Genomic DNA, 15,718 nt, shown 5'->3' with positions numbered 1-15,718 from the left:
GGCAAGGCTGCGTCCTTGCACCAACACTTTTCAACACCTGTATGGACTGGATAATGGGCAGAGCTACTAGCCAAAGTCATTGTGGAGCAACACTAGGCAATATAAGGTCTCAGACCTTGACTTTGCCGACGATGTTGCCATCCTATCTGAGTCCCTGGAGGCACTTGTGGCGGCTCTTGATGCATTTAGCAATGAGGCGAAGCCCCAAGGCCTAGAGGTCTCCTGGACCAAGACCAAGATTCAGGACTTTGGGGGCCTGTTAGGGGAACCCGTTCAGTCGATCCATGCTTGCGGCGAGGACGTTGAAGTTACAGAAAGTTTTACATACCTTGGTAGTGTAGTCCATATCTCTGGGTTGTCAGACCAGGAAGTCAGTAGACGGATTGGTCTGGCAACAGGAGCCATGAACTCGATCAACAAGAGCGTTTGGAGATGTCGGTACCTATGCAGAAGGACCAAGCTGCGTGTCTTCAAGGCCTTGATACTGCCAGTTTTGCTCTATGGAAGCGAAACCTGGATGCTATCCAGCTTCTTGGAGTCTCGCCTTGATGCCTTTTGTAACAAGTCCCTTCGCCGGATCATGGGGTACAGTTGGCAGGACCGCGTGTCCAACCGGCGGTTACACCGTGAGACTGGCATGGGACCTGTTACTTGCATAATCCGGGATCGCCAACTCAGGCTATATGGCCACCTAGCTCGCTTCCCTATGGACGACCCTGCCCATCAGGTTGTCTCTCTCCTCCCTGGGTGGAGGAGACCTGTGGGACGACCTAGGAGATCATGGCTTGGGCAGCTCGACGAGACCTGTCGCGAGGAATTAGTGATGGGCCGTGGGCCTGCGTGGAGACTCGCCTCGAGGGATCCTCGTGGCTGGAAGCGAAGGGTGAATGCGGCCATGCGCCCCCGTCGGCGTTAGCCCCTTGATGATGATGGTGATGATAGTGATATTAATAATGATGATGATGATGATATGATAATATTAATGATGATGATGATGACGATGATCATGATTATGATGATTATGATAAATAATGATAATAATAATAATAATAATAATAATAATAACAACAGTAATAATAATAACGATGATAACAATGATGATGATGATAATAGTAATAATAATAATAACAGTAATAACAATAATGATGATAATGATAAGAAGAAGAAAGAAAATATTAATAGTAATAATAATAATAATAATAATAATAATAATAATAATAATAATACTGATAGTAATAATAATAACGATGATAACAATGATGATGATGATAATAGTAATAACAATAATAACTATGATAATAGTAGTGATGATGATGATAATAACAGTAATATTGATAATAATCACAATAATGATGATGATGATGATGATGATAATGATAATAATAATAATAATGATAATAATAATAATAATAACAATAATGATAATAATAATATAATAATAATAATAATAATAATAATAATATGATAATGAATAATAATAATAATAATAATAATAATATAATATAATAATAATATAATAATGATAATAATAATAATAATAATAATAAAATAATAATAATAATAATAATAATTAATAATAATATAATAATAATAATAATAATAATAATATATAATAATAATAATAATAATAATAATAATAATAATAATAATAATAATAATAATAATAATAATAATAATAATAATAATAATAATAATAATAATAATAATACTGGTAATAGTAATGATGATGACGAAGATAATGATAATAGTAATGACAATGATAATATTAATGATAGTAATAATAACATTTTAACATACTAAAATTTATATTACTTGTAACGAAGCCATGACATCACTTACGTACACCACATCCATTCCTCAATGCATAAATTCCAAGAAGACAATTACGCCAGCAATAATACACGATTCCACCCCTATATTTATCAAAAAAAATCTCCGGATATGTATAACACTGCATAACATTCATTTAGAAATTGACCACCATAATTGGAGGTTACTTACATCCACAAAGTCAGAGCAAAGGAATCGGACGATTTGTTTACACTTTTCAAACGGAGTCGGGCTTGACGCTCAGCTGACGGGAGGATTTTGCTCTCTTTTATGTGTGTAATTGACAAATTAATGCGTAAGTTGTTGTTTAAGAGTGGGGCAAACAGCCCCTAGGTGTTTATTTTACTTTGTATTCATAGTTATGTAGGGTGTGAAGTAGGATGTATTGACATATGAAGATATTCCTTCAAAGCTCGAATGGAATTGATGTCATTAAATAAACTATAAAAAAAACAAAAGTTCTTTGGAATATAGACATCAAACGTATAAAATGTAATAAAAGGAGAATGGAAGAAGACCTCCTGTTGTTTCTGAAGCGAGTCTTTCCTTCCGTTATGGCGTGGAAAGGAAATTCTGGGTATTGTATTTACATTTATTTTTATTCTAACAAAAGGATTTAGGGCCATTTGAGTGTGTGACAGTGTGACTCGTGATTTGAAGGATATTGAATTAATAGCCTAATTTATCTATATCTCTGTGACGCTCTTTTTATTTATGATGTTTTCTGCATAAGTGGGAAAATTTCCTATGGAAAAATCAAATGCTGGGTATAGTTTTCAGTTTAATAGCTTTAAGGTAATGGAAAACATGACCGAAAATAATACATTTCATCTATGGTATTTCCTTTGCAAGTTGATAATAAGGAACTTGTGCAACATGTAAGGGTAATTCTTTATAGTACTGACCCACTCACCAGAGATTAAGTCTCCAACTCCACAGCACAAAATTTGTTCAACAGTCTATTTAGTTTCCGTGACTGGACATGCCCTTCAGTGAAGCCATGCACCCCCCCCCCCCAACTTTTAGTCAACTTTTAAAAGAATATCGTCTTCAATTTGCCCTACCTTAGTGCATCCATACCATATTGTATCTTTTAACATGTGTAATACTTTGGTAGAGGCCGCGGTGGCTGAATGGTTAGAGCATCGGACTCAGGACTGTCACAACGGCAATCTGAGTTCAAGGGTTCGAGTCACCAACCGGCGCATTGTTCCCTTGGGCAAGGAACTTCACCTCGATTGCCTGCCCAGCCGCTGGGTGGGCAAGCCAGCCCAAGTCAGTGACGGTCCCAGAACTGGGTAAATAGAGATGGTGACTCAATAAAAACACCAGGCGGAAGGCGACGGCAAACCACCGCTCTAAATTGCCAAGAAAATCATGGAAATCCATGATCGCCAATGTCCTTGTGGGATAGGGAACTTGAAAAAAAAAATAAATAAATATACTTTGGTATATATTTACAGGAAAATCAAATGACACTATCATAAAGAATGGAAAACTGCAGTAACTGATGCATGAAATAATTTGTGCATGCAAATATTAACCTCAGAAAGGAAGAAAATAGGCCACCAGAATCCCGATGTGAAGAGTAGTCTAAGTCCACAGTCATCAGATGGGATCTAGGATATACAATGGCAGTGTGAGATAATATTGACAATATACCCAGGAGATTTATCATCAATTAAAGAACCAGTCCAAGCTCTAAACTGCCAAAACTTAAGTAGAGGATGTTTGCTCATATAGTTTAAATGCTTTTACACATTTTGCCCCTTACCTCATCCCACCCCCCAAAAAATCTTCAATTTCCCACAGGTTGCCTACTCAAAAAATAAAGATTGCACAGAAAATGAACAACAGCTTCATTCTGACCACATCAATTTACAAGAGGAATTCTGAATTTTGTATGTTAAACTTATGTTGTCCTTGGCATAAGATTTACCAAGCTTGTTTAGAACTAATTCACCTGATCACTTAAAATTGTTTAAAAGCCTATTAAATAAAAATGTATTGGTGGCCCTGTGGAGTTTGATGTGCACATACAATTTTTTGCTGGCAGTGTTTTTTCTTTATTGTCCACTCAGAATTATCTCTGTAATTGTCCAAATTAGAATTAGTCTACATTTCAAATACTTTGTTTCATATACTTCATATACTTGAATGTTTATTAGGAATAGCATGCAAGAAAAAAAAGACAGTAGTCTACCAAAGTAAGGTCTACTGAAAGGTATACAACAGTTTCAATATCCTCGCGGATTTTGTCTTCACTTTCAGACCTGAAGATGAATTCCTTTTGTCTATAATATCTGTAGGCAGTGCTTCACCTGTGACATTTCTGGGAATTTAGTAAGTTTACTATATTCATGTGCACTTCTAATGTCGCATATCACTGCTTGTAAAAGTTCTGCCTTCCATGGCAAAAAGGTAGTAATAGAAAAAAGAAGTGTTTAAAGGATATCATTGATAGGCTTTCTGGATTTATTTACTTGTTACCTTGAGTTTTGTACTTTTCAGATTTTGTACAATTTATAGCTATTGATTTGTTTCCAGGGAAGAAGTCTTATGCCCAACAACGATGGATGACGATGCCGCCCCAAGACGAGCTCCACCTCCCAGGCCATCTGTGTTGCCAGTAAGTATTTTAATATTATAGACATGCCATGACAGAATAGCAGTTGCATAACTACATTAGTGTTTTGGAATGTTATTTGTTAAGCTGGAAGGTCTACTCTATCAAGAGAACAGAGGAGCTTGTCAGCAGTTCAAGTCAGAATAGATGAAGGTGAAGGAAAACCAGTGTTGAACACGTTTAAAACATCATATTGTAAATTCTCAGGAGCCTCTGCAGGCCTTTACTTTGGGTGTTTTGTCTTTGGAATCTGATTGAGAAATTTCGGTATCCTCATTGGTATTCTGTAAACTGTATGACTGTACTTGGTAAATGGATTTAGATAATCATAGAAGTAAAGTGACCAATAAAGTAAGTGCATCTTTTAAGAAAAAAAATATGGTGGAACCAAGCATAAAAAGCATGTACTTCTGAAGTGTAGTGATATGGTTTGTAACAATACTGACATAGAATATAACATTTCACAAGCCACACTTCAATGAATTGGTAAATGTTACACCTGCTTTTTTTTCCCTCTCTTTTTTCTTTTCTCCGTCTTCTTCTTCAAACTTATTTATCTTTTATACTGAAAATAGGTATAACTTCTTGAACTAGAAAAGCTAGTACAATTGATGTCAACCACCTTGTCTTTTACAGAATTATAATGCACCCAGACCAGTAGTACCAGAAGTTTCACTGATGTTTGATAGCGAGGACAGCCTTATTTGGCAACAACCAAAATCCAACCTCCCAGCTAGCCTGCAACAAAAAAAGGGATGCACCGTTCACCAAAGTAGGCAGTACAGTAGCAAATCAGAGAGTACCAGTGATCCCAGCTGTTAACAATCCAGGGAAGCAGGCTGCACCTTCAAGGGAAATTCAAGGCTCTCAGTCTACAACACATTTTAAGAATAGGGCAGATGAAAATTATGTAAGACCAAAATTGCCATTGCAGAGCAAGACAGAAGGCCAGTTTCAGAGAGAACCTAGTGGATCACCAGTACTTAAAAATCCAATGATGAGTGACAAGCATTACAACCCTCTGATTTACAGCCCATCTCAGAAAAATGGAGTGAACAAGGAGGTGGGTCACAGCTCTTCCCCTCCAGTAAGGGAGATTTCTCCACTGATTACAAGAAATACAGTACCTGTCACAAGAGTGCTAACTCCCCAGACACAGAACACAGTCAGTTCTCCATCTCATGAAGATTCAGTCATGTTGAGTAAGAACTCCTGGCCATCACAAGTAACAACAAAATCAGTCCATTTTTATAAGAATCCTGTGATGAGTGATGAAGAAACACCACTTTACACAAAACGGATGGAACAGCATCAGAGATGTTTACAAACATATGGATATGAAAAGGAAAATGTTAAGCCTTACTCTCCAGCTATTAGTGAAGGCAAAACAACAGAGCCCAGTAACTTTGCTCAGTCTTACAGAAAGGACTTGAATACACCCCCTTCAGTTCAGTATAATAGCACATTAATATCCCAGGGAAGTCAGTCCTCTCATCGCCCACTTAGTGAAGTCACTCATCAGTCAGATCGTATTTCTGGCCAATCAAGTAATCATTGTAACCCAAATGTTTATCATTTAATTGAGAAACAGAATGAGCATATTTTCAGGCTACAGAGTTCTCTAGAAAAGTTATTAGAGAAGCAGGAACATAATGAGGCTCAGAGAAACAAGGAATCCAGAGAATTATTGAGAGAAATAGTAATGGCCACCAGTGCTAAGCAGCAGGTGAATCAGAAACAAATATTTAAGGATACTTGCAGTCAGACAGAGCTTGATAGATGTGAGACTAAGTCAATAGGAATTAATACTGAAATTTCATGGGCAGATTTGATTGCGTCTGTTATGCCATCTGAGAATGCAGTTGAAAGAGGCCCTGAGCAAGATGCAAAATTTGAGTCTAGAGAAGCTGTGAAATTTCTTCAGACAAGCAACAAAAAGTCAGGAGAAAGACAAGCAGATAACATTAGAGATAATTATCAGCCAAACTTATTAAAGAGGAGGGATTCCTCCTCAAGACAAGCAACAAATTGGACAGTGCACAAGGAAATGTCCCTGACAATGCAAGAAGTTGTCATGAAAACAATTGAGGAAGACCCTCCCAGTCCAGATCCTTCAGTCCACATTAGTATGACAGAGTACCATGATGGCAGTAGGCACGAGGAGGCTGACTGTGGTATGAGGTCTGTATTAAGTCCTAGGGAATGTTGAACTCAGGATTGGTATTTTTACATCTGCTAAATAATCCACAATAAAATTTGGTCTTTCATTATTGATACATATATAATTTTTCTCAGGCTTATTTTTATAAGGTTTATTGCAGGTATTACTTAAGAATAGTAATACTAATGGTGATTAACATTTGTTCCAGAAATCAAAAGAAGAAAAGTGTAGAATGGGAAGGCTCTCCTGTCTTGGGTGAGAGTGCGAGTATGTGCAGTCCAGCAGCCCACGATAGTCCTCAGCATCAGGAAAGTGCACCAGCTAAAGCAACAGGGGTGACTTTTTACAACAATGTCATGGTACGTTTTCCCCCCTCACAAAAGTTGTTATTTTTGCTTGTTTGTAAGCTTGGACAGCATTTATTTAATCCTACAATGGTGGTCTCAGACATTTTTGTATCACTAATTCCTGTGACTTCTGGCAACCATCTAGCCTTTTGGCTGGGGAGTTTGCTGTATATAGTGGAACTTCCTGCTCAGCTCAGTTGAACTCAATGATGAGTTGGTTTTTCATGACAGCTGTAGGCATGCCCGGTTATAAGAGGTTAAGATTCCTCATATTCCTTTTTTCTTTCCTGAATCTTTCCCCACATCATAGGTAGAAAAGATAAAAAGCGAGAGAGGCTTTTTTTTTTCTTCTTCTTTTTCTTTTTTTTTTTCTTTTTCTTTCTTTCTTTCTTTCTTTCTTTCTTTCTTTTTTTCTTTCTTTTTTTCTTTCTTTTTCTTTTCTTCCACATGCGTCAGAACATTATATTCATTGAAGAGGCCTTATGTTGAAGAGCTATCTTCTGTGTTTAGTTTTAATAGTTTTGTTATTATGCTTAGAAAATGGTCAGAATATTGAAAATTTTACTTAAGGGGATATGCAACACCTGGTGTCTTCTAACTAAACTATTAGGAGTATTATATTGAAACTTTATAGATAAATAGGTATCTCTGTTGCTTACATTTATTGTGAGCCATATTTGTTGTGACACAGTAAATTGCACAGTATTATTAATACTAAACCAATAATTTTTGATTTTGGCTTTGAGTAGTCATTTGGTATGCCTACTGCCCCATTTTGAAATTTTCTGGTGCTGGGTTTTCTCTTTATCAAGTGTCCAATATTGTGTAAAATTAGGTATTTTGTCACTTTTCCTCTTATAGCTTTTAACTCCTTCACCCTATCCATAATATCTAGTTATAGGTGCTTAGCTGCTTGTAAAAACAATTTTCCCAGGCATTTTCATGTAAATCTACTTCATAAATTTTCTGTGATTAAAAACCAAATAATATATTGGACAAAGATATGATCAACTAAACTGCCTTTTCTCACTAATTTGAGTGATTCTCATGTCTTACTCTTTATAAGAAAGGCAATAAATATCAAAATATTTCAATAAGTAATTTATTTTTAGGGATAACTACAGGTAAGTGCTCAGACTGCCCCATCAGAAAATTCTTTTTTTCCACCTTTACCTGTTTGTTTATATTGAACCTCACTCCTTGGATTCTCAGATCTACTAGATCATTGGAAAAAGGTTTATTTTAACCAGAATCAGGACTAGCTATAGGAGCTCAGAGATAAGCATGCACTCCATCTGTGTGTTCATGTGTAGCTATCTTCCAAAGTTACTACTGAGCCTATGTGTGAGTTGCCAATGGCTCTTCACCCTCCTTGAGCAACACATTCAGATAGACTGGTGAAGTAGGATTTCAGTGGAAATTCACTTTTGTTCTATGTGGATAGGCCCTAACTTGCCACACTCCTCGTGGGTTAGGACCTTTGTCCATTTAAACCCATGTCACGCATTTAAATTGTATGCTGTTAGTCTGTTACTGTTTGACCCAAAACATTTAGAATATAGATGATCAATTTCAAGTCAATTCGACATGTATGAATCTGCATTGATATGAAAAGTATTTCTTGCCATACTTTTTAAGCATCTTTTTGTTGTTCTTGTGTGTTTTTTATGAAAAGCTACCTGCTGACTCCCTCTCTTATTATAATTATTATTTGTATTTATATCTTCCAGACAAATATTCGCATATTTTGCAAAATTCTAAGGGCTGCAGAGGAAGAGGAAAGAAGTGAGAAGCTGCCAGTCACCAGAGACAGAGGGTACGAGTCTGAGGTTTATGTGCCTAGAGTTGGTTAAATAAACATTTCTGCATTAATATTATTGTTGACAGGTGCCATGCCATACCATGTCATCCCTCTTCCAAAGTGTGTGCACTAAACAGTTGTTCAGTCAGTTAACCCATTGCCGACGGGTGGAATGTACGTACATGCCATGACATGGCGGGACCATCTGCCGGGGACACGTACGCACATGCCATAGAGTATGTATGGACATGCCATGAGTTTTTTTTTACAATCACGGCAAAAGATTATTTTTTTGCCAGTGAAAGTGTGATTAAGTCGGTTTTAACACTTTCTCATTTTTACCATGCAATAAATAAAAAAATGCAACAAACCAACGATTTCAACTCCATGATGCCGCACACTGCTTATTTTATTCGGACTATAGATCGAATAATGATCAATATTGGGGTCTATATAACAACAAAAAATACCCTTCAGTCTCGATTTATTAGGAAGTTTGGCAAGTAGAGACTTTAAAAAATAATGAAAACTGGAAAATACAACATATCTTCATAGTATGTAGAAGAAACAGCATGGGATGCTGGTATTTGGCATGAGTGGTCGCGCATGCTAGGGCGACGATATAAGTCCCTGGCAGCGAGGCCCAGGCCAATATAAATACTACCCGTCGGATAAGGGTTAAGAGATGCAGACCCTCAAAAGTATGCTTAAAGTCACTTGTAGCCTTGTTTCCTGGAAGGTCATATATGCTGCAGCCAACAGCTCAGAGTGAGGAAGTTATATTTTTTACCATGCTTCTAATTTCTGCATTCAGCACCCAACACATGGTCATGTAAACCTGTCAGCATTGAGATAAAAGATAATTTCAGTGAACCTTTGGATGAGATAGTGAAGAGTTTTTCTTTTTCAGGAGTCGAACAGTTCCACTGATCAACAGGAAACAACAGTAATTGACCCCCAGACGGAAGCCGTCAGGAAACAGTTAATGCAGTTTGGTATTAGTTTCATTGACCCTGCTACACTGGCTTCAAACAACAGGTATTAAGGAACTGTTTACTGTAATATTGTTGTTGTTTCAGTCATTCTTTTCACTACGATGAAGAAAATTTACAAACAAAAGATAATACAGACACTGTTCCTAGTTGCAGTTTCAACTTCCTCAGATGCAATGACATTTATTCTTGCTCTTTCATCTTGCCTTTTGTCATGCCAGATTCTTCACAAATTCAGATCATTTATAATAACTGCATAAATTTCTGCATTAGGAGCTTCATTTTGATAAACAAGTTTTCCCATTCCTGCAAAAACATAATGTTACAGGTATTTTGAAACTGCGAACCTTTTCTGTTTTACTCTCAAATCTTTGTGGAATTTACTCTTCTTTTGTAAACCATAGAAGCTTACAGGAAAATTAGGGATGGAAGGAGTGGCAAGGAAGTTTGCATATTTTTTCAAGTAATATATTGTCTCTAATGTTTTTCTTTACAAAAATGACTATATTTGATGAAAAAAATAAATATAATTATTCACTTTATTGTAAACTATAAGGAATTTCAAGGTGATTGTACTCCTCATACTTGCATTTTCTCATTTTCTTCCATGTCCTACCAAAATACCCCTTCTTTTCAGACCAGTATTGGATACCATGTACCTGCCAGGACTCCATAACATGCTGTCCATGTACCAACACTCCATGCCCACCTCAGAGACAGTGCCATACCAAGAGACCGATGCTACAGCTGCAAAGTACCTATCAGATGCACAACTAGCTGCCATTGCTGCAGCATCTCCTGGTAAGACATCACTCATTGGTTTAATTACACTGTTATAGATTGGTAATATGCACATTTCTGCTTGCAAAGGATGACTATGACCGTCCATTTTTCCAGTATTGTCAGCTGTTTTTTCCCCGTCTTATAAATTATTTTGTCATAAAGAAATCAAGTGAATAACTAACTATACATCACATCTTATAAAGAAATAGGTAGGTAATTTTCTCCACATAAAATATAAGAAAATTATTTGTTGGCACACTAAGGAGCCCTGTTTTTATTCTCTGACATATAAGTAAATAAATACTGGTTTTATACATTGTGACCAGAATATTGCTACCCTGTTATTTCATATAATTGCAAAATTTTGCTTTCCTTATTTATGTTGGCTGAAACTGCAGGATATTTAGTCTGATACTTATCCTCTCTCTTGCAATAATTTGTGCGTTCATATCCTGAATATTATCCCCCCTGTGCTATATTATGTTTTTTGGTAATCTGGGGGGGGGGGGGGGTTATCATCAGGTAGGCTATGTGACTTTTTTAATAGATTTTGATGACTTTCTTTTCAGCCATGACAGGAAGAACAAGAGCTGTGAGAGAGACCAAGGCATTGAGACCCCCATTCCAGCAAATTAAGAATCCAGATACTGAAAATAACTTTTCCATGGCAACAAAAAAGTTTCTTGGAAAATATGGCTTGCAAGAAGATTACACTTAAGTCTACATGCCATACTTCAGTGATATAAGATATGCTTTAATGTATTACTATTTTGTGTTTACATAAATGTATTTCAAAGGTACACGTTAAGATGGGGGTCAGCATCTGGAAATGTTTATTATACATCAAAGGTGCCACATTTTATTTATAACTTAGTTTCTAGTCTTTGGAAAGAACTTGGAACAAAAAAAATCTCAGTACTGCCTAAGATTATTTTCCTTCTGTTCTTCACATGACTGCATGGAATTAGTGTGGTAAATAGTATATAAAAAATAAAGTCATTTATCCATTTCACAATCTTTAAATAAAATCTATGTTTTATAGAATTGAAAGAGGTGTAATATATTACTTTTTACTTTCTAATATTATTTACACATTTACAAATAAAGAAACGTAAATACCTTCTTTTTTATACAAATAAAATTAATCACTTGACCATAGTTATTCAATGAGAAAGACGAGCACATCCAGATAAAACTCAAAATTGCAAGCACTTCACACTGCAATAGACAATGATCAAACGATTGTTGCCTATATCTGAGTTCTGTATTATTATACAAGGATGATTTACATCACAATGTACAAAACGTACAAATGTCAAAGCATTAGGTAGACATAAGGCCTCTGGCCTTTGTTGGGTTACATACTGGACAAGACCAGTTTAAAACACAAATGAACAACATTAGAAATTTGTTAAAGAAAAAAAATATTTTTCACACTATATATTTCCTACACTTGTATTTATTAATGTAATTACACTTACTAATTTTACTAAATGGAAAAACTTTCACCACAACCACAAGTTCCTTTTATATTTGGATTGTTAAAAACAAATTCAGATGACAATTTGTTTTGTACATAATCCATTTCCGTCCCTAATAAAGTCAACTGCGCTTTCTTGTCAATGATGACTCGCACTCCTGGAAAGAAAAGTTTGAGGCACTTTGAAATGGGAATTTCTTTTCCCTGCATATCAATATTCAAAACAGGGTTTATTTGAACAAGGTAAAACAACCAATATTCAAAGCTTTGCCTTCAGTAAAATTAAATAATTATGAAGACTGAAAAATTCTGTTATATATCAAATGCCCACTTATATACTAACCATCTTGAACAACTTCCTCATCAAATTTTCCTTTTTCCTTAGCATAGTCCAATGTGTAGCTCAGCCCATTACAGCCTCTCTGTCGCACACCAACCTTCAGACCCACCTGCACAGAAGGAAGAGGATTATAGTCTTCTTCTTTTTAAGGAATCAGCAGACAAATTCTACATTTATAATTTAAAAACCACAAAATAATGTGGAAAAAAATGCAAATGTGAACCACAAAACTTTCATATATCCTACAAAAAAAAAACTTGAAATTTTATATTTCTGTACCATAATTGTCCATATTTGTGCATGCAAAAGATCTATGGAGATAATAACAAACAAACATGAATGACATTAAACAATATCACCAAAAACTTTCCATTACATATCTTTAGGATTAATAAAAAAATTAATAAATATTTTGCAAAGGACATGCCTGAACTGAAAATAATGGTGATCACTTATACTTACAGCTTCTGGATTTCTGTTCAGTAGCTCTCTAACCTTGTGAACAGCATTTTGGGTCTGTAGAAATAATAATAATAAAGAAAAAAGGTAATAATCTCTATTACTATTGGCAAGCAAGAAAGCTCAATGACATTATGATAAAACAGAACAAAACAGACCATTTTTTGTTGTATACATTGAATATTAAGTGTATAAAATTTACTTCAAGAATTCTTAACTTTCCCAACAGTACATCTGTGATACTTCAAAATATGTACTTGTACTGTTAAATCTAACACATAAATTTAGAAATTGCAATATAAGCATAAATATTCCATGATATTACTAACAATGCAGCCAAAGTCTCCCTATGAGAAACATAAAAATCCCTGTCATGTTTGTTCTACAACATCCTGAAAACAATTTGTTTGCTAGTCTCTAGTGTCACTCTTGTAAAGGACTGTATACTTGTATATGTAAAATGGACTATTGTTGGTGTAACTCTAGCAAAAACACTTTCTTGCTTTGGCTTGGTAACAAAACAGTGAGCACTTTTGTAGAGAGAGAGAGAGAGAGAGAGAGAGAGAGAGAGAGAGAGAGAGAGAGAGAGAGAGAGAGAGAGAGAGAGAGAGAAGAGAGAGAGAGAGGAAGAGAGCGAGAGAGAGAGCGAGAGAGAGAGCGAGAGAGTGAGAGAGAGAGAGAGCGAGAGAGAGAGCGAGAGCGAGAGCAGAGAGAGAGAGAGAGCCGCAGAGAGACACAGAGAGAGAGAGAGAGAGACACAAAGAGAGAGAGAGAGACACACACAGAGAGAGAGAGAGACACAGAGAGAGAGAGAGAGAGAGACAGAGAGAGAAAGAGACAGAGACACACAGACAGAGAGAGAGACAGACAGAGACAAAGACAGAGAGAGAGAGAGAGAGAGTGTGTGTGTGTGTGTGTGTGTGTGTGTGTGTGTGTGTGTGTGTGTGTGTGTGTGTGTGTGTGTGTGTGTGTGTGTGTGTGTGTGTGTGTGTGTGTGTGTGTGTGTGGGGAGTGTGAGTGTGAGTGTGAGTGTGAGTGTGAGTGTGAGTGTGAGTGTGCGTGTGCGTGTGCGTGTGCGTGTGCGTGTGCGTGTGCGTGTGCGCGTGCATGTGCATTTTTTGTCTGGAATCCAAGGTCTGGATTTGGATGTGCAAATTTATGCATGCAAAAATATGTGCTTGTGTTTTATAAACAGGCATCTTAAACCCACATCCCTATGTAATGGGAAACCTATCAAAAGAAATGAGAATCTGTATGGCCCATATGTTTCTAAAGTATGTTCATCACTTACACACAACTTCCAGTTAGGACATACACCCAACCTAACTTCATCTATTCACAACAGGATGCAGTCTTATTGTAATATGTGGTCACTGAGCATAAACAGCCATTTAACCCATAACTGACGGGTAGCATTCATAGAGGCCGGGGCCTCGCTGCGGGGGCTTATATCGTCGCCCTAGCATGCGCGACCACTCATGCCAAATACCAGCATCCCATGCCGTTTCTTCGTAATACTATGAAGATATGTTGTATTTTCAGTTTTCATTATTTTTTACAGTCTCTACTTGCCAAACTTCCTGATAAATCGAGACTGAAGGGTATTTTTGTTGTTATATAGACTCCATAGTTGATTATTATTCGGTCTATAGTCCGAATAAAATAAGCAGTGTGTGGCATCATGGAGTTGAAATTGTCGGTTTGTTGCATGGTAAAAATGAGAAAGTGTTAAAACTGACTTAATCACACTTTCACTGGCAAAAAAATTATCCTTTGCCATGATTGTAACAAAAAAAAACTCATGGCATGTCCATGCATACTCTATGGCATGTGCGTACGTGCCCCCGGCAGATGGTCCCGCCATGCCATGGCATGTGCGTACATGCCACCCGTCGGCAATGGGTTAACAGGGAAGTCTGTAAAGTGACATTCAATTTATAAACTGGAGAAATCTAAGACACTTTTCATCTACACCCCCCTAAACCCTTTGCTCACAGTTGTCACAGGGGGCTTAGGAGGTGAAGAATGAGGCCCAAGGTAAGGGATCACCCCTACCTTGGACCTCAACCCTTGCCTCAACAAATTCTACATGATCTTTTCTTATCCTACTTTCCTTTTCCTTCTCTTCCTCATCCCTTCTTCTGTCCACTTATCCTAATCATTAACTAATTTTTACCTTTTTTTGCTATTTATGCTGTGTAACATTTTTCTGGCACATTTGTTTGTTTTGATCATTTACCTCAAACATTGCCTTGTGTGCAAAAACTTCTCAGATATGAGCTTTGCCCCCAAGCCCCACCTTATCGCTATATTGGTTCCAATACAAGAAGGGGTTAATCTTTACAGTATGGATGCACTAAGCTACAGCAAAATGAAGATGATATTCTTGTAGAGGTGAAAAAGTTGCAGTTGTTGGTACAATAAATAATAATCTGCAGATAACCCTAACTTCAGTCAACACTCCCAAGGTTCAGTTCCATCTTGCCGTCCATAATGAGGTGAAGACAATGTTTCCCAGGAGGTGTCCTTCCATCAAGTGCCCGAAGGACACAACCACTTCCGGGAACTTGGATTGCTGAATGAAATTTGTAATATGGAGTTAGGGACTTAGTCTCTGTGAAGAATTATCCAAGATGGCCACTCATAACATGGGACATGCACTGATGATAATAGATATTTACTATTAAATAAGGAACAAGTCCAAGCTCCTGCTTAACAGGACATACATAGAGGATGATTGCTGTCCTATCCCCCAAGCATCATGAAACACAGAGGTAACCAAATTTGCTGGGAATAAAACATGCTATGAGACAAAGATTTTACAAAATCATATTTACATTTTTGTATTTTACTAACCATAAATTATAGGTTTTATACAATTAGTCTATCATCCTGCACC

At 36.7% G+C, this 15,718-nt stretch overlaps 2 protein-coding genes across 2 annotated transcripts in view; one reads left to right on the top strand and one right to left on the bottom strand.

Annotated features, from left to right (window-relative positions):
- The first annotated feature begins 2,027 nt into the window (after positions 1-2,027).
- Positions 2,028-11,547, top strand: LOC119580412. Its single transcript, XM_037928545.1, is given in 9 exon segments — positions 2,028-2,125; positions 4,378-4,459; positions 5,093-5,209; positions 5,211-6,637; positions 6,826-6,980; positions 8,695-8,780; positions 9,676-9,803; positions 10,395-10,558; positions 11,110-11,547. Coding segments are annotated over 8 exon segments (2,283 nt in total). The 5' UTR covers positions 2,028-2,125; positions 4,378-4,402; the 3' UTR covers positions 11,259-11,547.
- Positions 11,548-11,596: 49 nt separating this feature from the next.
- Positions 11,597-15,718, bottom strand: part of LOC119580410 (iron-sulfur cluster assembly 1 homolog, mitochondrial-like) — a 4,918-nt gene continuing 796 nt past the window's right edge. Inside the window, exons 2-4 of the mRNA XM_037928544.1 lie at positions 12,823-12,876; positions 12,364-12,469; positions 11,597-12,178 (exon numbers count right to left, since the gene is read on the bottom strand). Coding sequence (XP_037784472.1) covers positions 12,030-12,178; positions 12,364-12,469; positions 12,823-12,876 — 309 coding nt within the window. The 3' untranslated portion in view covers positions 11,597-12,029. The remainder of the gene's footprint in view (positions 12,179-12,363; positions 12,470-12,822; positions 12,877-15,718) is intronic.

The sequence above is a fragment of the Penaeus monodon genome, chromosome 13 (genome assembly GCF_015228065.2).
Source record: "Penaeus monodon isolate SGIC_2016 chromosome 13, NSTDA_Pmon_1, whole genome shotgun sequence".
NCBI lineage: Eukaryota > Metazoa > Arthropoda > Malacostraca > Decapoda > Penaeidae > Penaeus > Penaeus monodon.
Note: the sequence above shows the minus strand (reverse complement) of the source record. Positions and strands in the feature narration are given on the sequence as shown.